Source organism: Chiloscyllium plagiosum, chromosome 11, assembly GCF_004010195.1.
Source record: "Chiloscyllium plagiosum isolate BGI_BamShark_2017 chromosome 11, ASM401019v2, whole genome shotgun sequence".
Lineage (NCBI taxonomy): Eukaryota > Metazoa > Chordata > Chondrichthyes > Orectolobiformes > Hemiscylliidae > Chiloscyllium > Chiloscyllium plagiosum.
In genome coordinates, this window is record NC_057720.1 from 68,164,539 (window position 1) to 68,190,633 (window position 26,095).

Consider the following 26,095-nt stretch of genomic DNA (forward strand, 5'->3'; position numbering starts at 1 on the left):
TATAAGACTCTGGTGCGGCCGCACCTGGATTATTGTGTGCAGTTTTGGTCGCCATATTATAGGAAGGATGTGGAGGCACTGGAACGTGTGCAGAGGAGGTTTACCAGGATGTTGCCTGGTATGGTAGAAAGATCGTATTAGGAAAGGCTGAGGCACTTGGGGTTGTTTTCATTGGAGAAGAGAAGGTTTAGGGGTGACTTGATAGAGGAGTATAAGATGATTTAGGGGTTTAGATAGGGTTGACAGTGAGAATCTTTTTCCACGTATGGAGTCAGCTATTACAAGGGGGCATAGCTTTAAATTAAGGGGAGGTAGGTATAGGACAGATGTTAGGGGTAGGTTCTTTACTCAGCGAGTCGTGAGTTCATGGAATGCCCTGCCAGTAGCAGTGGTGGACTCTCCCTCATTATGGGCATTTAAGCGGGCATTGGATAGGCATATGGAGGATAGTGGGCTAGTGTAGGTTAGGTGGGCTTGGATCGGTGCATATGGAGGATAGTGGGCTAGTGAAGGTTAGGTGGGCTTGGATCGGCGCAACATCGAGGGCCGAAGGGCCTGTACTGCGCTGTATTCTTCTATGTTCTATGTTCTAACTCATGGGAGTCTTGGCTTACAACAGATTGGAGGGGTTTGTTTGGGAAAGCATCAAGCACATTGAGACACTTGTTTGGGAGCATGCAGAGGGGAAGTTACAGCATGAGGGGAAAAAAAACTCCAAACATCTCATCTGTTCAACTCTTCAAGCACCACCTACCTTATATGTGTTAGACTCTGAAGAACACATTGGACTTATCAGTCATCTCAGAACCCACTGAAAAGAAAAGCAGGTCATCCTTGACTTTAAAGCACTGTCGAAGAACAGACTAAGAAGACTCATTTCTCGTATAGTGAATCCTCCAAATGTTATTTCAACAGATTATGTGAAAGGTTTACTGTGACAATGTTATAGTCCTACAATTACTAAAACAATCCAAAACACACAACTACAGAATTTTGAATGACTATAATAATGGCCATTATAAGCTATATGAAAGAGAACATGTTTCCAAATTATATTATTAAAGCACACACCTCTGGCAGCTCATTCCATACATGTACCATGTGAAAAAGTTGCCCTCTCGTCTCTTTTATATCTTTCCCCTCTCACCCTAAACCTATGCCCTCTAGTCTGGACTCCCCGACCCCAGGGAAAAGACTTTGCCTATTTACTCTATCCATGCCCCATATAATTTTGTAAACCTCTAAAAGGTCACCCCTCAGCCTCCGACGCTCCAGGGAAAACAGCCCCAGCCTGTTCAGCTTCTCCCTATAGCTCAAATCCTCCAACCCCCTATGACTTTATGACTCTAAAAAGAGTAGTTCTTGTATTTAGTATTTTCTGAAAAAGACTACCATAACCTTCGTGTAAAGCCCATCACTTCAGTCGTCAACACAATCATTTTAAGGTGTATCTTCTAGTTTTTGAAATGTCTTTACAAAGTCTCCCTCAGATAGGAGCATGCAGGAATAAGACAGTATATGACAACTAAGTAAATTAAGAAGAGATTTTGTGTTAGACAGTGTCAGAGAAGGGTGAGGGGGTGAGCTGACGGGAAAATAGAGAAGGTTTGTGCCAGAAGTTAGTTTTCACCGTATTCCAGAATTGAAAAACTTGAGTGCATTATGATACAAAATTTACAAATAATGAAGGGTTAGACTGCCAGAAAAAAATCCCTTTCTATTTTACATTTTTATACAATAAGGCATTAAATAACAATTCAGATTAAATGTATAGGATTAGCAATTTTACCTTCCACAAAAGACTCCTGTCAATGATAGCGATAGCTATTTTTCTAAATTATGAAGGGAAGATATTCTTTCAAACTGTACAGTATTACGATCTGTATAACTGAGTATCTACAATAGTCGAGTGCAAATGTAATATTTATTTTGTAAAATGTGATGGAGAGAGATGAAAATTTTCAAAACATCTCTGTACAATATCGAAATAGATCAGACAGTATTTCAAAGAGCATAAACATATTTATTAATTGTTTTGCTTTTATTATTTGTCCTCTGAGTGAATGGAACAAAAAAACATTTTTATTTACTTTTCAAGGAAGCAAAGAAGATAAGCTCTAATTTGCTGTCAAAATAACAGTGTGACTAATGGTGCACGCTGTAATATATGTGAAAGAGATACAGCACATTCAAGCTAAGAGACCATTAATGTTAAATAGCCAGCAAACTGTCCAGCTATTAACATCACTGAAAATTGAGAATTTTGTTCATGCATTTCTGTTAGATAACCCGGTCATTCATCTTGATTATATCCAGGACATGGATATAGGATATGTAGGAAGTGCCCAAACAGTTACTGTAATTCTAAATGAAAAGCATTTCTTCATGCAAGACATGATAGTATTTTTGCCTACTCTCGTTCAGAGGCACCACAGCTGAGAATCACCCTCACATCACATGATTCCTACAAGTGCACATCTAACTGATGTTCTTGCATTTGATTGGGGCTCAGATAATCGATACCTTGACAGAAACCAGTTAATTTTGTTCAGCAGAGATCAAATGTTGAATCTGAATTTTTGTGTGGTCTTGGGAAAGCTACAGTCTTAGATTTCTTAAGGTTGTGGTAGTTAGGAAGGGACATGTGTGCAATAAAGTAAAAATATTCCCTTGAACTGTATAGTATTGCTATCTGTATAATTGAGCATCCTCAATAGTTGAGTGCAAATGTGATATTCAGTTTGGAAAAATATAACAATGGATAGATGAAAATTTTCAAAACATCTCTGCACGATATTGAAGTAGATCAGACAGTATTTCAAATAGCATAATTTTTTTTATATTTCCCCTGACAGAATGGAAAACCTACACACAATTTGGCTACAGAGGAATGAAATCGCTCACTTGCCAGAAGCCATCAATAAATTGAAAAATCTCAGTACTCTAGTTTTAACCAGTAACAAGCTACAGGAAATCCCAATTTGTATGGAAGAAATGATCAATTTACGGTAATGATGCAGTGGAAACTAGTCATTCCATAAGCATTTAGTGACCAGTGTTTTTCTACTATTTAATTTTAACTGGAAAATTGCTGATTAGTCATTGAAGCAGAAAACAGTTGCTTCTTCACAATGTCATTCATGTGAATCGAGAGAACCTTGGAAAAATTGAGTTTTGCATGTATAATTTTCTCGTGAATTTCTTGTTTTGGCCTGGGGTGAAACCCATCAGGTGTAAGAAATTTGCCTGTTTTAAATACTATTATTCCCCCCCCCCCCAATTATTTCAAAATTATAATATTTAATCCATCAAATTCCTCCCCGAATTATTTTTACATTGTATCTGTTTCTACACTTAAGCGAAGTACTTATTAAGAAGACTGCCATTTAGATTTATTGTCTATTATGGACTTATCTGTATCTGCCGATAATATGATTTACCTTTCTTAGTCAAATTTATTAAACCTAACCACAGAAGTTATCTTATTCCTTGTTAAGTTGTTCATATTCCCTTTTTGAACCACTTATTACTTAATTTAGAAACATTGAAAATTGGAGCAGAAAGTGGTCATTCGGCCCATAGAGCCTACTCCATCTTTCAGCATGATCATGGCTGATCATCCAACTCAGCACCCCATTCCTGCTTTCCTCCCATATCCTCTGATCCCTCTAGGTCTAAGTGCTAGTTTGAAAGCTCCTCTTGATATTGTACATATCCAAATGCACCCATTCCAGTGCATTTGGATACTGAGTCAGAAGGGGAGGTCAGCTGTTTGCTTTATATATTAAAAAGAACATTCTCTGCTCGACATTGTTCACCTTGTCTTAGCCATAGCTTAGTTAGGAGCATTCTTGTCTCGGAGTCAGAAAGTTCACCCTGGGACTTGAACACAAAAATTAAGGCTGATATAAATTTTGCAACCATCCTATTCAGGGATATTATTACATACCTCTGGAACAAGTGGGATTTGAACCCAGACCTCCTTCCTCAGAGGCAGGGACACTATCACTATCACTATGCCACAAAAGGCCTTAAATTAAGACTGATTCTTCTGTATTGTGCAATACCAAGCAGGTGAGGCAGGGTGAACCAGCTCTTCTTTTGTTTTAAACTACCATGGTTGGCCACATCAAAGATTTGTAATTTTTGTTTATCACATAGCTATATAACATTTCAATTAAAATGCAATTTGCTAGTTCAGCAATAAATGAGTCAATTACAAGGTTTTCTTGAGTGAAATTAAAGAAGAATTTTAATGCTTACTAACCCTCATTTTTTAAAAAAATCCAAGTATAAAATTTAGAAAGAGAAGTGTCTAGTGCAAAAAGGAAGTTCAGGAATATAAAGTTTAGAAAGTTCTTAAGAGCCCTTGGTGTTAGGTTTGAGACCATGATAGCTTAATTTATGACTTGCATCCTCAGCAGAAGCGACGTTTAAAGGTATCCTTTTGAGTTCTCGAAAAACGGATATTTCTGACTTTCTTTTCACTGGCATTGTCTTCTAAGGGACTGTGGGGGGAAATAAAAATGGAGAGAGGTTTCCAGTTCTGCTGTTACAAATGGTTTAAAGAAGCTTGGTGCATCTGAAGTTGCTATTTGCCCTTTTTAAAACTATTTTATGTAATGTCCCTGGTGTTAAAATCAGAAGATGGAAGTTTAAAACTGATAATCCACGTTTACCAAAATTCTAACAAGTCCTAAGTGAATGCTTCATTGATAAAGGTGGTGTCTTTAGGGTGAGTTGTGAAACTGAGGAATCGTGAACCCCCTCGAGTTGGCTAGAGGAAAAAAGCTCATGGTTCAATGTTGAAGACTTGTAGAGGAGTTATTCCTGGTGCCTTGATCATTATTAATTCTTCAATCTACACCACTGCTGAGATCTTACTGTATTTCTTAGATTATAGCAGTGAGTTCACTTCAAAAGTACTGCAAAGCACTTTGAATTATATAGTGGCCTTAAAAGTTACTGCAAGAACGGTGGTACAGTGGGCAGCACGGTGGTACAGTGGTTAGCACTGCTGCCTCACAGCGCCAGAGACCCGGATTCAATTCCTGCCTCAGGCGACTCTCTGTGTGGAGTTTGCATGTTCTCCCTGTGTCTGCGTGGGTTTCCTCCGGGTGCTCCGGTTTCCACCCACAGTCCAAAAATGTGCGGGTTAGGTGAATTGGCCAAGTTAAATTGCCCGTAGTGTTAGATGAAGGGGTAAATGTAGGGAAATGGGTCTGGGTGGGTTGCGCTTCGGCGGGTCGGTGTGGACTTGTTGCGCCGAAGGGCCTGTTTCCACACTGTAAGTAATCTAATCTAAAGAATTAACTCTTCTTTAATATCCCAGTTGGCATGATTTCCTTTCTTTTTGATGCATTTGTCCAAACCTTTACTTCAAGTTTGATACTGCCTCTGACCTTACTTGTTTTCAGTGGCTGCACTCTAAACAAATGGATTTTTGCCTTCTAGGGATACAGACAGGTTTTGTGGAATAAGCCTATGACCTATTGGGAATAGTTTTCCTTCAGAATCAGAAGGTGCGCTGCCTACTTCAGATAGGTCAGGGAACTGCAAATGGAATACAATCAGTTCTTCTATGATGCGATAGTTGTGTTCTTGTGCAACCCTGTGTTATAAAAAACTTGCACTTTGTTGGCGCTGTAATCGCATTACAGCCAGTGTGTTTTAAAAATTTGCACTTGAGAAACAGCATCCATAATTTGTCAATCATGTTACAGCAAATTCACATTGATGAAACCAGTGTTATAGCAGAACGACCTGTATTGTTTCTAAATACTGAGTTGAAATTCAGCAGGATTCTTGTGCTTAGATTGACCACTGTCACCTTGGAGTCAGAACGATTCCAAGTAGTTCAACAAGTGGAGACCAGTGTAATGACTCAGAGTATAGGACAAATGTCCGGTGGTAGTTTCTGATGTCAGGTCTTGATGCAAAATTTATTTGGAGTATTGATGCCATTTATACTTTACTGTCATTAATGAAATTTATACTTCATAATGATTGTGGGCAGATAAATAAAAAAAAACTGGTTCATGTTCCAGTAAAATACTTTGTCCAATTCTGGGCATTATACTTTAGAAACTACGCAAAATCTTTAGGGAGGGTGCGTAATGGATATAAAGTTCCAGGGCTGAGGGATTTCAGCAATGTGAATGGTTTAGAGAAACTGTGTTATTCTTGTTTGAGAAGGTGGAAGAGGAATTTGATTGAATTTCAATCATGGGTCTCGATAGAGAGAGAGAGAGAAGCGAAATCCCATTGGCAGAAGTTTGAGAACTAGAGGACACTGATTTAAATGAAATGACAAAAGAACCAACAGTAACATGAAAATCATTTTGACTCAGCGAATGGTTAGCATATGGAATGCATTTCCTGAGTGAGGAGGACTCTTGAGTCACTCATGGTTTAAAAAAAATCTATTGGGTAAGCACCTGAAGAGAAAACAGGTTATAGGCGAAGCATAGTGAGTGGGACTGAGCTGCAGAGCAATATGGCTTATTTCTGTCATTCTGAAGAAATGTTTTATCATTGATCTGACATGGTTGATGTATTTGACAGGTTTGTGAATCTGAGGGATAACCCTCTTCAGCTTCAAATAACTCTACCCCAGTGTGAAAATCCAGAGGAAGAGGAAGACCGTGAACTGTTTGGGATAGAATTTATGCAAGCCTACATTCAAGAATTAAAAAGTAGTGAGTAAAAGGACTTTTTTCAATTTATATTTATTTTGTAATAAACACAAGTGAACATATTTTTTAAAATCATGTTATGTTGATGCATCAAAAAAATAGTGTAGGAGGAGGCTGGAGATAGACTTGAATATTTATTTTACTGCCTATGAAAAATTTGGAGATTAATGTTTACAGACATTATTATTATACTCAAATCAGTTACACTGTGAAACACTGCTAAAATTCTACAGACAACAACATTATTCAGATAACCCTGATATTAAAAGTGAGACAGACAATAAATTTACCAGACTGTCATGAGGATGTCAGTGGTAGTACGCAAAATTTAAGTACCTGAGGAATAAAATGGACTTACCTGTAGAGGTTCCCAGCATTGCAGATCTTAATTCAATTGACTCCACATAACATCAAGATATGGCTGAAGGCAGAGGTTGCTGCAGACTAAATTGTGGCAATAGCACGAAAGACAATAGTATTCCAGAACTTGCTGCATCTGTAGCCAATCTATTCCAGTACAGCTACAAAAGAGGCAGCTACCTGGACCTTCTTTCCATTATAAGGTGAGAAGTAGGGCTCTTGTGGCATTGGTAGTGTCCCTGCCTCTAAGTCAAGTCTCATCTGTTCATGAGGTGTATAATAACATCGCTGAACAAGTTTATTACAAAATATCAATAAGTCAGAAATGGGAATGTGCAATCAACAGTGAACAATGTTCAGTACCATTTACAAATTGTCAAATACTTTAGTAGTCCATTAAATCCTCCTTGGGTGAGTAGGTGGGGGTAACCTTAGACCAGAAACTGATTTGAATAGTCATATAAATATTGTGCCTACAGCAGCAGGTCAGTGATAGGAATCCTGCAGCAAGTAAGTAGTCACCTGACTCCTCAAAGCCTGTTCAACATCTACAAGGCACAAATCTAGAGTGTGATAGAATACTCTCCACTTGCCTGCAAAGTGAAGCTCGAACAACACACACACTTCAAAACCATGCTCGACAATGCAGCTCATTGGCACAACATTCTCAAACATTCACACCCTCCATCACCAATGTTCAGCAGACATGGAAACAGGTAATTATTCTACAACACAATGGTTGCGTTCTTGTGCAACCCTATATTATAGAAAAATCGTGCTTTACAAACAACGCTTGAAGTGTTGGTGATGTAGTCGCATTACAGCCAACACGTTTTAAAAGTTCCCCCAACTCGGCAATCGTGTTATAGTGAATTCACGTTAATGAAACGCATGTTATAGCAGAATGACTTGTACTATCTTCAAGGTGTACAGTAGCAATTCACTAAGGCTCCTTAGACAGCACCTTCAAAATTGATGACCACTACCATCTAAAAGCACAAAGGCAATAGATACAGAAGCACAGCCACCTTTAAGTTCCCCTCTAAGTCACACATCATTTTGACTTGGAACTACATCACTGTTCCTGAGTCAAAATAGTGAAAGTCCATAACAGCACTGTGTATACACCTACACCAAATGACCACTATCTTTTCATGGGCAATTAGCAGATGCAATAAGTGCTGGCTTAATCAGTGAAGCCTTATCCCCTGAATAAATTAAAAGTATAGCTGGATTAATTAGGATCTTTATCAAAAGTGCTGGTATCATACAAGTGATAGTTTAACTTTACAAGAATTATATGACTGACTACATTGTTTTGTGACTGAGCACTCACTAACAAAAGATAGGACTTTGTAACTTAAAACCAAGTTAGAGGCAGCGGAAATCATTCATCATGAAAACATTGTTACAAATTGTACAACTCTTAAAGCAAAGTTGTAAACAGATTTGTAAATATTGTGGTAGAGGATAGGTCTCCTTTATGGTAGACAAGCAAAGGAACTGTCTATAAAGTGGCATATCACGAATCAACAAAACAATACAAATTATTTAATTTGTTTTTCAGGCAAAACTAAAACATATACCTCAGAACTGTCTGTTACAATTGAGGCTGAAATATCCTACTGAAAACAAGTTGCCTTCTGATACAAAGCATTTACTGAACTAAAAGACCACAACTCTCTGTTAAATATATATAATTTACATAAACTTGAATGGAGTCTTCAATATTGTTGTGAAATTATGAAAGGACCTCCTTGGTGTGAAATGAAATTTAAGACTTCAAATAAATGAAATTGCATTGATAAAAGTTATTCTTGTTTGTGCAGTATAATACAAATGTACTACAAGACAAAGAGAATCCAGGAAGAATTAATGACAGGACAATAAGTGGAACTCATTGCTTAACAGATAATGTTATGAGGAATGTATCAGCAAAACTCATAACAGTATACCAATATCAATTTGTCAAAATTCACTTTTTTCTTTACTGAATCTTTGGAAGAGGAACAGCTGTGAGCAGGACATTTTCTAGAGAGATGCTGGGACTGATGTAGTATTGCAAAACAGAATCAAATCCTTGCTGCTTCAAGTAGTAGATTCGTCCTTGGTCTATCAACCGCTTGCAAAGATGACCCAAATGTTCTCTCTCTTCTACAGTCAGTGTCCTGATAAGGAATTAAAATAAATAAATAAAATGGAACAGCTGAAGAATTATACATTCCTATTATGCAGTTAAAAGTGGGATTACTTGGCTTTACTTCATATTCATGCATGAGGTAATATCTCATGAACAAACTCATGAATGTACAGATTTTGAGCCTACTATGTTCTGTGATACACACTCACTGGCAGAAAACGTCTGTTTCACAGCTGAGATATCTATTCAGGTAACTGGCCTTTTGATCTATTTTAATTTTAACAAACTTTCATTCATTCGATGTGGACGTCATGCTGGTAAGACCAGCATTGATTCTTAAAGAATTCAGTTAAACGATTTACAAAGCATTGGCATAGACCTCTTCAGCATCAGAGGAACTGTAAATAGTGTACAACACTGTGCAGATTTCAGCAAACTTCTGCTCTTATAATGCAGACAAGGTCATTAATGAAACCGCCAAAGATAGTTAGGCCTAAGAGACTATGAGGAATTCATGCAGTTATTCCCTGAGGCTGCTGCAATTGGTTTCGAACTACTAAACAATCCTTCGTGCTCGATATATTTTCACCAGTAAAGAGTAACCTCAGTTCCCACTGACGTCAATTTGTCGTTATAAACTATCTGAATACTGAAGACAGTCACTTCTGGGTGAAGTTGGCTGCAAACATTTTGAGTTTTTAAAAATGTTTTCTCATGGGATATCTGCAGCAATGGCAAAGCCAGCATTTGTTGCTCACTTCCAACTGCCCTTTAACTGAGTGGATACCTCGGCTATTTAGAGTCATAGAGATGTACAGCAAGGAAACAGACCCTTCAGTCCAACCCGTCCATGCCGACCAGATATCCCAACCCAATCAAGTCCCACCTGCCAGCACCCGGCCCATAGTTTAAAATTAACTAATTTGCTAGGAATCTGGAGTCACATTTAGGCTAGATCAGGTAAGGATAAAATCAGATTTAGTTGCATATTGAAAGAAATATAACTGATGTACTATTCAATACCTTTGACAGAATACAACAATTCCATGATTCATCCTTTGCCTTGTTCAGTGCAAAAATATATGGGAGAATAGACTACAGAGGAATTTCAATTATCTGAATTTCGGATTATCCGAAGGTGATCTCAAGGTCCTAATAGAAACATTATGTCAAAGAGCTGTTTCAACTGTGATCGCATCTCTTGTTTACTGATTAAAAACGAACTCGGCTTACTGAAATGCTGCCGAGAACAGTCCTGGACAGTCCAGGCACCGTCTCTAAATGACTGACCTCCCGCCCTCTCTCTCTCTCCCCACACTTTCCTGGAGTTCTACATAGGGGTGAATTCTTAACCCCCTTTCCCCAGATAATCTCTCCAACATTGTCCTGTACAGGGCAAAGGTGGAACCTGTCAAAAAGTTGCAGTAAAAAAGTGTGTGTATGTGAGCGCTATTTGGAAACTTACCCCAGAAAGGCAGCAGCACTCTTACTGTTGGTGTCCAGTCCGGCTGCCCGGGGCAGGGGGGTTCAGACAGTGGGTGGGGGCCGACGGTAGTGTGGGGTTGGGAGTGGGTGGTGTTGGGGGTGGGGTGGGGTGGGGATGGGGATTGGGGCGGACAGGGTTGGGGGGCAGGCAGGGGCTTGTGTGTGATGTACTGCTGCCTAGTATCCTGAACAGAGAAGACTTCACAGAAACCTCCCAGCCCCAGAGGAAAATCAATTAACCAAATAGTCAATTATCCGAACGAAATAGTGCTCACCCATCTCGTTCGGATAATTGAGGTTCCTCTGTATTTGGTATGAATTGGCAGTGTATTTTAAATGGCAGCTCAGATAAGGATCATGGAATAGGATGCTTGCTTTCTCATTTAATTAGAAATAATTTGAAAATAATTAGAAACAGAAGTGTTTGAATAAAGAAGGTAGTGTATCACTGGGAAACTCTGGTAAAAATATTCTAGGTTAGACTTCTGTATAGACCTTAGCTGGAACAATAGTAAAAAAAATATAGTTAGGAAAAAATACTGCTTGCTTTTAAGTGAGCCTCCGCTAAATACACGTGTGTCTACATTTTAATGCATTGCCACAACCCTATCACATGTAGACAAACAGAAATCTGGAAGAACACAACCAGCCAGGCAGCATCAGGAGGGGAGAAGTCGATTTTTTGGGTTGAGACCCTTCATCAGGATTGGGACCTTGATGAGGGGTCTCAACACAAAATGTCGACTTTTCCACCTCCTGATGCTGCCTGGCTGGCTGTGTTCTTCCAGCTCCCTGTTTGTGTACTTTTGATTCCACCATCTGCAGTTTATTTGTCTCTAACAGTCCTATCACACAGCCACAACAAAATACTGAGTCTAACAAGTCGTGTGTTCCTTTGTTATGATTTTAATAACAGTCTATTCTACTTAATTTAAAGATATTCTTGAACAAAAATATTTGAATTTAGAGAAGTCAACGTGCTTTATTCAATTTTTGCTTGGGAATAACAATTTAAATCAAATGACTTTGAATTAAGAAGAGTAGATGGTATATAAATCTCAACTTTCCAGATCAATGTGGTGATGTAAGGTTAACATCATTTATTTTAGAGTTTGAATTTTGAATTAGTGGGCTTTGGTCTGTGTGTATGAGGGGTTTAGTGATTAACTTGTCAGTACTTTTGGAATTATGTTTTATTTAAACTAATATGAGACACCCCTTGGAGTGGTAATTGGAATTTGTTTACATGGGAGAGTTTTGCGAGCAAACAGTAAACACTGAATAGGATTAACTTTCTTTCAGTTAGAAAGATCGAAGATTGATTTATTTTGTTAAGGGGAAAAAGTTACAGCTTTAAAAGCTCTTTTTAAAAAAAATGCTTTTTTTGTTTGCAGAGATCCAGCTTGAAGTTAGATATATGAAATAATTTCTCCAAGAGAAAGGTGTTAGTTCAGAGAAGTTAGGAAATAGGTTACAGTATAGGGGTTTAGTTTGAAAGTTCCAGAAGGTTAGAACCTTGAAGGGATTATTTGAAATTGAAAAGTCTAAGTTCAGTTGTGTGAACACTCAAGGAAGAGACTATTAAAACTCCCAAGACATTGAAGGCAGTAGTTAAATCAAATCTATAGATGTGACAGGGAAGGGAATTCTCTCTAGGTGCTTCAGTACTGTAAAGGGGATAGATGGAGTATTAGAATCGACGTTTCAGGCATAAGCCCTTCTTCAGGAATGAGGAGGGTGTGCCAAGCAGGCTAAAGGCGGGCTAAGATAAAAGGTTGGGGGGGACGGAGATCGGCGTGGAGGCAGAGAACCTTTTATCTTAGCCTGCTTGGCGCACACTCCTCATTCCTGAAGAAGGCTTATACCCGAAACGTCGATTCTCCTGCTCCTTGGATGCTGCCTGACCTGCTGCGCTTTTCCAGCAACATATTTTTCAGCTCTGACCTCCAGCATCTGCAGTCCTCACTTTCTCCTAGATGGAGTATTGCATGCTTACTGTGCATTTCAAAATCTTTCAAATAATATTATTTACAAAAAGCTTTCGTTATTTCATAATTTGTGCAATAAACTTTTTAAAATGGAATCTGCAGATTGTGTGTTTGTGTTGAAGCAAGAGATCACCTCTGAATAAAAACAGAAGCAAATATGCTTTTCGGTCTGGGATATGACTCGTTGAATTAATACATTAATTGAGATCATAATAGGAGGAACTGTGCCACTGACAGTTTTAACTCAGACAAAGCATTTGTAAAGTGTGCTACTGCTTTAAAAGTTCCTAAAATATGGGTAAAGTAATATTAGATAATTAAACACATACCCTTCATAAGTGAAACTTTCTTCTTCAAAATCATGCTCTTCCAGTTGCTCTTTCTGGTTTGTCTTGTCAAATTCTGCCTCCCCTATACCACTTAGATGCCGTTTCATTCCACAGGTGGCCCAACTTGACATACGTTGAAAGATCCTGAAATCTTCTGCATCAAGACCATGTGAAAAAAAAAATTCCTTGCCTACATAATGCCTCCACTCACATCGGTGATGACAACACAGTGCAATAGCAAGTCCCAGGACAGGACTTCTTTTCTCAGTGCTATCTACAGTACAATTAGAGAGACATTTGTGATCTCCTAACGTGCACATTTCATCACCCTTCAATCTTTTTTCTGGTGGTTCCTTGCCAGTATCTTCCAGGTTTGTTTTATAGCTTTCCATGAGACATCTTAAAGCAAGATCTGCGTAATTTAATAAAAAAAACTGTTACAAATCAATAACTTGCATAAAGTTACATTTTCCCAGCTTGTTTCTTACTTTTGGGGAGTTAATGTGCATTTATAGTTTCAAACTAAAATACTTAAAGCAAAAACTAATCTCCAATCTGTACTTTGGAGAAATCTTTCTTGACATTGCATTTGGGCCTTTGTTACAATATACAAGCATACCCTTTTCATTTTGCAAGAAATATCGCTGTTTCAGATCTGGTGCTGGACTGTAATTGCTGAGAATACTGAAATCTAATTGAAAAGCTTTATTAATAATGAACATGGGGAAATAACTAATTAGAAACTTAACAACAAAGACAAACATTTAGCTAGTAAGAAAGAAAAGGAAGTATACACACAGACTCTATGGTTCAAAGAAGATGATAAATGCAGGAAGTATGATTTACAAGAAAATTTGTCATTTCTCACGTACTTAATGAGATTATAATGCTGAGATGCACTTGGCACAGAAGTAGCTTATAGCTGAATTTTAAAATAATGAAAATGTCCATATTTAAATTATGCAAGTGACTAATGCATTTATGTACTACTGTACAATTCAAATATATGTCAAAGCTTGGTAAGATGTAATGTGGAGACAAAAGCAAGTTACCCTTTTAAAGAAGGAAAGCATTAAGATGTCAATTGAATAAAGTAGTCCCTATCTGTTTAATTTGCAAAAGTAAATAGTATCTGTCCTTAAGTTCCAATGGAAATCTTCCATTTTGGATCTCTGTTTATGCCTGGTGCCAACTGATGAGGAAGGTAAAGGTTTGTCATAGTGTGGTTCAATTTGCTGTATCAGAATAAGTGTCTGATTTAGAATGCTCACCAATGGAAGTCATTGAACTCAGGAAATGCTTATTTCCTGAGCAAAGCATTCAACATAGTATGTGGAGTCTTTTACAAAGTGCCCAATGTGAAGACGGCGTGCAATCCAAATTTAGTGTGGCCTCACACTGGTGAAATGTGTGATGATTCCTTTTCTTCACATCCTATTTCATTTTAACATGATTTTCCAAGAGCACTGGACTCCATGAAAATAATTTAGAAATGTTAATTAGCATTCCTTAATGTGGAAGTAAGAAGGATCCTTAGATATAAACTTAAGGTACTAAATCAATCTTGTATATTTGTAACATTGTACTTCAGCACATAAGGGATAATAGTTTCTCAAGACATTTTAAAATTACCTACAGATTATTAGTTAATACATTTGATAACAACAGCAATATCAATCTTTGGACAAAAGCTTTGCATTTCAGCCTAACCTTAACTAGTGTTAACTTTTACTTCTACCACCTACAAACAAGCCAAGAAACAAGCCGTCCTCATCTTATCTAAATGTTATATACATTTTCAGGAAGGGTTTATGGTATTCATTTTAAATTCAAATTGGTAATTTTAATTGATAGATATCAAAATCAAAAGTGGCAAAAGTTTGTATTGGCAACAGTACACATCTGAGCAGGAGTCAATACTGTAGATGGACTAAATAGTCATCTCTCATAACAATCTGCATACATTCATTTCTATCAATTTCAGCTGATATACTGTAATGCTGAATTTCAGAATATTTCATGTCTTACCAGATTATTCAGACTGTGTGTCATAATTCCATTAACAAATTATGAGTGTTTTAAAGATATTGCAGAAAGATAATAACATTTCTTAAAATAAGAATTGGGACAGTTACACATACAATAGAACGTAGGCTTGCAAAGATCGGCTATAAAGTGTTACCTTCTGAGATGCCTGAAAGAATATGAAATTTCCAAGAGGTGCTTGAAACAGCTGAATGGCAAATGTAAGACACTTTACATTCATACTCAAAGATTTTATTAAAGTCAATTATACCTGTAGCAGCTCCGCACAAGTGCTTGCCAATTCCAACAACAGGTAATCTTTTTCTTACAAGAAGAGGCACCCGACCTGCAACAATATACTGATTAAGATGATTATTTAAAAGAAGAATTAAAATATTATTATTCTGCAAGTTTACAAAACTGAAACTTGCCTAGGCTGAGATCTTTGATGTCAACTTGAAGCCGCTCAAACACTGAGCCTCTATTTTTATGTTTACCATCCACCTTTAAGAGAGAATGTTACATTTGACCAACTAATTTACTAAGTTTTTAGAAAATTATTCCATGCAGATAATCAGTGTTTATCACTTAATTGCAGAAAACCATTACCTTGAAACGTGTAGTTGCTCTTTCCACAAGGAGGAAGTAAATGTTCTCGGCATCTCGTAAAGCAAGATCTATCCAATGGGACAACTTTCCTCGACCAGCACCAAACTCCACAAAACATCTGTTAGATCCAAGCAAACCAATTCTTTCCAAATTACCAGCAAGTGAAGCCTGGAATAGGACAATGTAATTCCCTATGGATTAACTGCACAGGATGTCAACTAAAGCATAAATTACGCACTTTATGATCCCTTTGCCAAGAATAAGTCAGATGTTTAAATTAGTTAGTCATTCAGAATAAGAAGAAATTCCCAAGCCCAATCTCCACAGTTTCTGTTGATTTGGTTAAACCAGGAATGATAAAAAGAAGTGCTACTCTGAACCGGGAAGTGACAAAGTAACTAAGGGAGATCACAACTAAAATCACAGAAAATACAGGTCCCAATGCTGGAATAACCCAACAATATGATAAGGTTTCCTCAGTACATAATGTTCATATTTTCATTGAAATTCTCAAAACTGACTTACGCATCTAATAAAAAAGTAATGAATTTATTAAAACATGCATGTTACTATTTTGGTTTTTTTAAAAACCTTCCTAGTAAGTAGAATTATGTATTATTAAGTTGAAGACATATATGGTACCTTTAGGAGAGAAAGAATGCTATTCTGAACTGAGAGCTTAGAAGCACATGTATATATGACTAGATGGCAGTCCCAGATTACTGGAATAATGAATGTATGTAACATTTGGCTGCGAAATGGATACCTGAGTTTTGGTTGCTGTTTTGACATTTTGAATTTAACCAGTCAATTTAAATTATGCCCCCGGATACTAAAACCCAATTGAGTTTGAATTTATTTGTTTTGCCAATATCAAACCAATGAGATGATTTGATGTTGGGGGCACAAAATGCAGACATTCTTAAATTTGGTCAGAGAGCAACTGCCGTAGAGAGAGAAAGTGGAGAGCAAATTGCCCATCTAACATCGTGTTCTCAAAGAATTAGAAACCACTCTCCATCAAAAGTACCTTTTCATGTAAAACATACTTGCAGTAAAAAAAGACAACACATGGAGATCCCCAGCTGGAAGAGTGAAGACACAGAAGACGACAGCAACTGTATGGTTTTGAAATTAAGTTGATGTAATCTTAATAAATGTCTTATTGGAATATCATATTGTTATAGAGTTGGAGGCAAATAGTAAGCAATTAAGAGAAAGAAAGCCTTAAATTTGTGAAAAGTTCTTTTTTTAAGATTCACCTTTAGAGCAAGAAAATAAATTGACGTTATTTTATTTTAATACTGGAATTTGGGGGTTCTCTGTCACTCATATTTTAATAGATTGCAAGGTAGCCTTTTCTGGGTGTTTGGTTTAATTAAGAGGGGTTTGCCTCCGTGTTGTAACAGCATACAGGGAAGAAAGAGAGCCATTTCCCCACCCCTGTACTTGATGCTTTTCAGAAGCAGCAGGTACCACACATGTAGTACAATTAACACTTTGCAAGGAAGTAAGGAGTTATACTCAATGGCAAAACACAAACCAATTTTTAATTCAAATCATATACATTTCCATATCTTACCTGCTGTTTCAAATGTTTAAAGGCAAAATCTCCATTTTTTGGATCATTCAAAGCCTCCTGTAGTGCTTTGTGAGTTAATGTTTGGTCTGTCAGTTTCGAGTTCAAACCTTTAGATAATGAATAACAGATTTAAAAAATCTAACACTTTCAGTTATGGCTGAGAGTCCATCGTTTAGAAAACTTAAAGGCATTGTCTCCTTTATGGGTGCTTTTCTTCCCCTGAAACTCTTTGCTTGAATGTCTTCAATTAAGTTTTCACCTCTCCCACAGTACTTGTCAAGTGACATCCTCAGTTTGGCTGACTACAGTGCACCATCCCTCCCTTTCTTTTTTGACCACCCTGCATCCTCCAACAATCAAACATGTCCTCCTTAAATGTCTCTCCTTTGTTATCCAGCTAAGTGGGACTTCCTTCACATAGTTCCACTCTTAACTATCTGGTGTACCCATGAAACCTTCTGCAATGGCTTATTTTTCAACCCCCACAATTTTATTTCTAATGTCCCTAAACATCTATCCTTGGCGCTCTTCTATTCTTCATCCATATGCTGCTTTTCGATAATATCATCCAAAAACATGACCTCAGCAGCCAGATGTAAATTGACAGATGCAGATTCAGCTCTATTGCGTCATCACTTCAGTTTATAGTCCAACAGGTTTATTTGGAAGCACTAGCTTTTGAAGAATTTATAGCAAAAGGGTTAGTGTCATGGAGCTGTAATGATATATTAAACAAATTAAGCAAAGTGGCTGAGCAGAGACTGATGGCCAAGTTTGGTACCCCTGGGGATGGGCTCAACCAGGACTTTGGGTTCATGTCATACTACAGGTGACCCCACTGCACTATACACACTCTCACTCACATACACACACTCTCTCCTACATACTCACGCAGACCCTTTCTCATACACACATATGCATGCCCCCTCCCACAGGCTTATACCACATCACACTCACACACACACGTACACACACTCTTTCACATGCACTCACACCCACACGCACACACTCACCCTGCCTCTCCAGCACTTGTGCACATATAGGTTTATAGGGTGAATTTATATTTGCAGAATTACATTTTATTTTGCTCAAAAACTGCATAAATCCATGTAAGATTCTATAAGTTCCACTTTAGAAATAGAACCAGTCTGACTCAACATTGGGACACAGACAAACTTTAATCTCATACCTTTAAGGCATTGTCTGAGCTGAGATGGCACCATTGTTAAAAAAGCTAAAGCTATCTTGAGAATGTAACTTTAAAGGAGTTCTGATATTTACTTATTAAAGAACTGAAACTGGCATAGCCCATTCTAAAAGATGAAAGACTTAATCTAAATTTGTTTGATATATCATTACAGCTGGAAGTAGGTTTGCTTGCTGAGCTGGAAGGTTCGTTTTCAGATGTTTCGTCATCATACTAGGTAACATCTTCAGTGAACCTCCAAATGAAGCACTGGTCGTGTAGCCCACTTTGTATTTATATGTTTGAGTTTCCTAGGGTTGGTGATGTCATTTCCTGTGGTGACATAATTTCCTGTGGTGATGTCATTTCCTGCTCTTTTTCTCAGGGGGTGGTAAATGTGGTAAAAATTAGTAAGAGGATTAAATTACAACTTCCAGGATGCGGACATGAAAGATTTCTTAGCAGCATTAGAAACAATACTGAAAGACAACCAACTCACAGAAGAAACGCAGCAAACCATCAGACAGGCAGGTGCACCAACAGTAAGCAGGAGAAAGGAAGGAAACACATGCAACACACAAGAAAGGAAAGCACTAAAAAGACTAAAATACGATAAAAACATTTTATCCTACCTGCAGACAAAGGATGCTTGACAGTCATTTTAAATCAAAGAGACTACATTCAGAATGCAAATGCGCTACTTGCAGATACCAACATTTACCAACAAGTGGCGATAGACTCAACCCCCACAACTAGAGAACCGAATTACATCCCTACTCAAAAACTTCAGAAATCTGGAGAAATAAATAAGACCAAGTTCCAAAAAAATGAAACCAGACGGATCCAACACACCACGCTTCTACGGATCAGCCAAAATTCACAAACCAGGAGGCCCCCTCAGACCCATAGTCTCGCTACCCAGAACACCAACTTACATATTGGCCAAGGAGCTGCACCAAAGACTGAAACATGTAGTAGAAGACTCACACCACTCCATCCACTCCACCTAAGAATTCCTGAAGACCAAAGACACCAAGATAGAAGAGGATGAAATAATGGTCTCCTTTGACGTAACGTTCACATCCATCAACATCAACCTGGCCAAGGAAACACTGACTACACTATTAGAAGAATCAGAGAGACATATACCAAACACCACCAACTTCATCAGCAAGGACAGTATCGTCAAGCTACTAGACCTATGCCTCCAACAACAAAACCTACAGACAAACCAACAGAACACCCATGGGATCTCCGATACCAGAGTTCTCATCAGAGGCAGTAATGCAGAGACACGATCAAACAGCTCTACTAACCAATAACCCAAACTTTGGGCCTGCTACTTGGATGACACCTTTGTCATCAGTAAATGAAAAAAATTAGAAGAAACCTTCAAGACCATCAATAATACCCTTACTGGCATAAAATTCACTAAAGAGGAGGAGAACAACAACAAACTGCCATTCCTAGATGTCGCAGTAGAGCAAACAGCCAATGGGGAACTTCAAACGAGCGCCTACAGGAAAACAACACATACGGACCAAATATTGAACTACAGAAGCAAATCTTGAAAACAACAACCATAAACGAAGCTGCATTAGAACATTATTGCAATGAGCCACCACACACTATAGCACAGAGGAACTACGCAGAGCAGAGGAAAATCACCTAAACAGTGTATTCAAAAAGAACGGGTACCCAATAAACACAGTCTACCGATTTCTGAGCAACAAACCCGAACAAGCAGACAAAACATGTCCAGAAACCCTAGCCACTCTTCCCCTACATCAAAGACATCTCAGAAATAACTGCCAGACTACTCAGACCCATTGGTATCATGGTAGCCCACAAACCCAACAACACACTAAAACAGCAGCTAAAGAACTTGAAAGACCCTATACAGACAACAAGCAAAACTAATGTCATTTACAAAATACCTTGCAAGAACTGTAACAAACACTACATTGGACAAACAGTCAGAAAACTAGCCAGGATACATGAACATTAACGATATGACCCACTCTCACTAGTATCCTTACATATGGATAAGGAAGGACATCACTTTGACTGGGACAAACCATCCATCCTAGGACAAGCCAAACAGAGACACGCACGAGAATTCCTTGAAGCATGGCATTCCAACTGGAATTCTATCAACAAACACATTGACTTGGATCCCATTTACCACCCCCCTGAGAGAAAAATGGGAAATGACATCACCAACCCTTAGAAACTCAAACATATAAATAGAAAGCGGGCTACACCACCAGTGCTTCATTCAGAGGCTCACAGAAGATGTTACCTAGTATGGTGATGAAACGTCTGAAAATGAATCTTCCAACTGAGTGAGCAAACCTACATCCAGAACCTCAACCTGAGCTACAAATCTTCTCAAAGCTCACTAATATCATTATAGCTCCATGAGATTATAACCCTTTTGCTACAGATTCTGTGTCTTATGATTCTATATTCTAGAACCACCTGATGAAGGAGCAGCGCTTCGAAAGCTAGTACTTCCAAATAAACCTGCTGGGCTTTAACCTGATGTGACGATTTTTTAAAACTTTGTCCACGCCAGTCCAACATTAGCACCTCCAAATCATAATTGTCACTTGATACTTCCATGGCCTCTGCAATGTTAGTCTGCTTGTCCAAAATCAAGAGAACAATTTCCTCCAAATAAATTTAAGTAAGACCAAAATTATTGTCTTTAATCAACCCCACAAAATTCAATTCCCTTGCCATTGGTTTAGTTCCACCCTCCAATCATAGTCTCAGGTTGAAGCAGATTGTTCATAGCCCCACTGTTTGAAACCTGGACACACTATCTGACCTCAAACTGACCACATATCTTGTCTATCATAAAAAATATTTACTCCATCTGTGGTCTCTGGTCCTACTTCAAAATATCTCCTTCTGAACCACTCAACTATGCTTCTATTACCCCTAGATTCTCGTGCTACATCTTTTTTTGTATTATCATTCAAACTCATCTCGTGTCCTAAATAACGTTAAGCCCACTCACCCATTAAGTTGTGCAACAACCAATCCAATTTCTCAATACCTCAAATCTGAAACTCTCAATCTTTCGTTAAAATCTTCTTCTACCTTATTTAGCTTCATACCATGTTCCAACAATTGTGTTTCTCCAACTCAAACTTTTTGTGCGGTGTCAGCTACAATTCAGTTGGTAGCATTCTTGCTACAGTTACAAGGTTGTACATACTAGTCCCACTCTAGAATTTGAGCACAACAATCTAGGCTGACACTGCAATAATTCAATGAAGAATGGGTGTGCATAGGTAAGAACTAGTAATGTTGCCTTGACCGGTCTAAATAGTGTAAATGTGCACAGTACTGCTAAATGCAGCAGTTTGTGAATGATCTTTTTTCACAAATGATTTTAGGTTCCTAGTTCAGTGGAATCATATCTATCACTTCATTACATGACGTCACTAAGATTCTCCACACAGTATTTTAAATGCAGTAGAAAAGGAAATCCAGTCACTAAGATTGTAATACAGCAATGTTGGAATGGTAGGGAAAGATCTTGCTAAACAATGTTACCCTCTCCAATGCAGGGCGGATTGCCTTCTTGGAGGTTGGTAGCTAGTTCAGAGGGATATCCAATTTGTTCTTCATGAATTCTCTTATTCTGAAATGCTTTATTCTATCAGTGCTGAACAAATAAGATGTTAATCCTCTTATGTGATATTACATTTATTAAGATACATATCTGCAATATTTAATTGAAGTATCAATCCATTTTTCCACCTAAAGCCACTCTGCTTCACACACTGCCTTCTGAAAAAGGAAAACTAACCTTAGTTCCGTAATTCACAGATGCCACTTATGATGATTTGTCCGCAGATAATACTTCACAAAGAGTGAGGTAATCTAACTCAACTCCTGGCCTTTTACTCCCATTCCAATGTTAAAGTGGCACATCTCTCAGCTTCTAGCAACCAGGCTGAAAAATGTCTAATCTAATTCATGGAGTCATCTGACTGACATCTTCAGCTAGATGGAGGATAAATATTCCTATGAAGCAACCACAACATAATTCCCTACTTTCAAAGAAGCAAATTGTTGCAATTGTAGGAAGTACATTTCTGATGTTTTTTTTCCATAAATATTAACCCAGGTGACAAAATATGCAAATTAAATAATTTTCTTCAATTAATATCACTTTCTTTTAAGCTGTACATATGTATGACATAATACTCACCGTCTGTTGCCTTCAGGAGCTTTGTAACCATTGTCTCCAGTTCTTGTTTGGACAAAGCACAAATAGAAACCTTGAACACAATTAAGAGATAGAATAAAAAGTTGCTTTACTGAAAATAAATAGAAGTTAAACATTTTAGAACACTTTGTTGATTTTCAGCTCATGGGAAGCTGTACCTGTTGTCTAGGTGTCTCTATTGCATCTTCATAACCCCCATTTATATCTTTAACATAGTAAACCTGGAAAATGCAATACACAGGAGTAACAAGGATCAGAAAAAGGTTAAAGCAATTAAATATAATGCATTTCATGCAAGATTCTGAACATGACCAGTTAGTTTTTTTTGATATTTTTATTGAAAGAAAAGGTTTTATATGAATTACAAAAATTACAATAAACCAACAATAACAGTACTCTATATAATATATAACAAAAAGTTAACAAAACAACACAAACAAACATTTGCAAAATAAGCAAATCAATAAAAGTAATAAATAAAACAAAACAGCTCAGCACAACAAAACATTAGCTCCCGACCTCCAAGAACATTTTGTAATACACACAAGTTTATTCGAAATTCTTCCTTCAAGGACATCAAGTTCACTAAATCGGATCGTCATAGCTACCCAAAACCCTAGTTAAGATGGCAGATAAATCTACATCCAGATAATCCAAAAAGGGCTGCCATATCCTATAAAAATTTCCATTTTCTTGTGTACCATATTAGTAAAAAGGTCTAGAGGAATATGTTCCATAATAAGCCTATGCTAACTCGACAGATCCAAGGAGCTTTCAGAGACAGAACAGATTAGAATATTTTTCCTTGCACAAAAAGTGAGAATATTAAAAAGTTTTTTTCCCATGAGCGTCCAGAGGAGATATATTGGGTAGGCCCAGGAGAAGAGAGACACGGTCCATCTTAACCTCGGTCCCCAAGACCCTCTCTATAACTCCTGCCACAGCACTTCAATATGTACGGAGCATGCAGCAAGACCACAGTGAGAGTACCGATACTTATTTTGCACTTAGGATATAATTAAGATATTCCCATCTTAAATTTTGAGACATGGTCTGGGGCCAAATGGACCCTATGCAGAATCTTTAGCTGCAAGGCTTGGGTCCTATTACAGATCGAAATCTTCCTTGCATTTTCGCAAATGTCCTCCCATACCTCCATAGAGATCTCAACCCATAGTTCTCTCTCCCAGACACCACAAAGCCACTCAATATCTTCTGAAAGATCACCCCCTAACATATGGTAAAGCACATGAACAGAGAAAGTACTTATAGCATGAAGCACCCCCTTCTCCAGAACAGATCTGTAGGATTCGGTCAAAAGCGTGGTCCCTTTTTGAATAAAATCTCTGACCTGAAAAAAGTGAAAAAGGTCTCTGCTAGCTAAACCATACTTACAGGTTATTTGATCAAAAAACATCATTATTTCACCTTCAAATAAATCACCCAAACAGGAGATTCCCCTCGCTGCCCAAAGCTTAAATCTGGGGTCCATTATCCCCAGTTGAAAACTCAGCGTACGAACTATGGGAGTAAGAAAGTACGTTTTGAAAGGACTCTGCCACATTGTCCTCCGCACCTTAACAGTTAATAATAATTTTTGGATTACGGCAATATTCTGTAACTGTCTTCATTTTATCTAAGAATAACAGGCTAATGAGGGGACATTTTGCCCGGGAGGTTTCAAGATCTAGCCACATTGACACCGGGTCCCCACGTGCCCAGTCACTAACAAAGGACAGAAGGGAACTTAATTGATATCTTTTAATACCCGGGAGGTCCAATCCCCCCAACCCATGAGGCAACTGCAATTTAGCCCGCTGAAGAAGAGGTCACCTACGGCATCAAATAAAGGGCCTAAACCATCCATTAAGTCTCCGAATGTTTGCCAGGAAAAACAAAGAGGAGCAATCGTACTTGGTATCGCAAATGGGGAAGGATTTTCATTTTAACAAGAACTACTCGGCCTAGCCAGGGTATTGAAAGCACTTTCCATCGCTGAAGATCTTACTTAATCCTGTCGAACAAATGAGCAAAGTTGGCCTTAAACAACTGATCAAACAGGAGTAACAAAGATGCCTAAATAAAGAACACCTTCCTGTGACCATTTAAAGGGGAACCGCAATTCACCCTCAACATCAGATATTCTCCTATGGACCCCCATAGGCATGGCTTTGATTTTGAGAAATTAATCTTATAACCCGAAAAGGAGCCAAATGAACTGATACACTGTATCAAATGGGGTACCGAGACCATTGGATTCAACAAAAAAACAAGAATGCCATCCGCATATAACATGATCTTATGCGATTTTAATCCTACCTCCGGGGTAGCTATATTAGTATCCCTATGGATAGCCTCTGCCAGCGGCTCAATCACCAATGTAAAATGTAATGGTGAGTGGGGACAGCCTTGCCAACTGCCCTTACAAATATTAAAATTACAAGAGACCTCATACCACTGCCAGAGGATCACTATAGAGGACCCTCACCCACCTAATAAAAACCTCCCCCCAATCCAAATCTTCAAAGGTATAAAAAAGATGGCCACTCAACCCGATCAAACACTTTTTTCTACATCCAAGGAGACCACTAATCTCTGAACCGACTGCTACTGACAAGCTTTAATCATATTCAGCAACCTCCTGACATTATTAGAGGATCTACCGCCTTTTATAAAACCAGTCTGGTCGTCTTTAACAATGGAGGGCAGCAGAGTTTCCAGTCTTAACACAAGAACCTTAAGACAAAATTTTAAAATCAGAATTTAAAAGTAAGATGGGCCTATAGAGTCATAGAGATGTACAATCCTTCGGTCCAACTTTCCATGCCGACCAGATATCCCAACCCAATCTAGTCCCACCTGCCAGCACCCGGCCCATATCCTTCCAAACCCTTCCTATTCATACAGCCATCCAGATGCCTTTTAAATGTTGCAATTGTTCTAGCCTCCATCACTTCTCCTGGCAGCTCATTCCATACACGTACCGTCCTGTGCGTGGAAAAGTTGCCCCTTAGGCCTTTTTCATATCTTTACCTTCTCACCCTAAACCTATGCCTTCTAGTTCTGGACTCCCCCATCCCAGGGAAGAGACTTTGTCTATTTATCCTATCCATGCATCTCATGATTTTATAAATGTCTATAAGGTCACCCTTCAGCCTCTGATGCTCCAGGGAAAACAGCCCTAGCTATTCAACCCTCCCTATAGCTCAAATCCTCCAACTCTGGTAACATCCTTGTAAATCTGTTCTGAACCCTTCAAGTTTCACAACAGCTTTCCGATAGGAAAGAGATCAGAATTGCACGCAAAATTCCAAAAGTGGCCTAACCAATGTCCTGGAGGAGAAAGTGAGGTCTGCAGATGCTGGAGATCAGAGCTGAAAATGTGTTGCTGGAAAAGCGCAGCAGGTCAGGCAGCATCCAAGGAACAGGAGAATCGACGTTTCGGGCATA

The 26,095-nt window shown here is 38.3% G+C and overlaps 2 protein-coding genes across 3 annotated transcripts in view; one reads left to right on the forward strand and one right to left on the reverse strand.

Annotated features, from left to right (window-relative positions):
* Window positions 1-13,168, forward strand: part of lrrc39 (leucine rich repeat containing 39) — a 38,513-nt gene extending 25,345 nt beyond the window's left edge. The window contains exons 5-7 of one of the 2 annotated variants that reach the window (XM_043699692.1): window positions 2,856-3,008; window positions 6,565-6,698; window positions 13,112-13,168. In XM_043699692.1, the coding sequence (XP_043555627.1) occupies window positions 2,856-3,008; window positions 6,565-6,698; window positions 13,112-13,125 (301 nt within the window). In that variant the 3' untranslated portion in view covers window positions 13,126-13,168. Of the gene's footprint in view, window positions 1-2,855; window positions 3,009-6,564; window positions 6,699-8,622; window positions 8,712-13,111 lie in introns of those variants that run through there. The other variant, XM_043699691.1, reaches the window with a different exon arrangement.
* Window positions 8,918-26,095, reverse strand: part of trmt13 (tRNA methyltransferase 13 homolog) — a 38,074-nt gene continuing 20,896 nt past the window's right edge. Inside the window, exons 4-11 of the mRNA XM_043699690.1 lie at window positions 22,804-22,866; window positions 22,628-22,697; window positions 17,214-17,320; window positions 15,632-15,799; window positions 15,454-15,526; window positions 15,294-15,368; window positions 12,998-13,409; window positions 8,918-9,223 (exon numbers count right to left, since the gene is read on the reverse strand). Of these exons, the coding sequence (XP_043555625.1) occupies window positions 9,043-9,223; window positions 12,998-13,409; window positions 15,294-15,368; window positions 15,454-15,526; window positions 15,632-15,799; window positions 17,214-17,320; window positions 22,628-22,697; window positions 22,804-22,866 (1,149 nt within the window). The 3' untranslated portion in view covers window positions 8,918-9,042. The remainder of the gene's footprint in view (window positions 9,224-12,997; window positions 13,410-15,293; window positions 15,369-15,453; window positions 15,527-15,631; window positions 15,800-17,213; window positions 17,321-22,627; window positions 22,698-22,803; window positions 22,867-26,095) is intronic.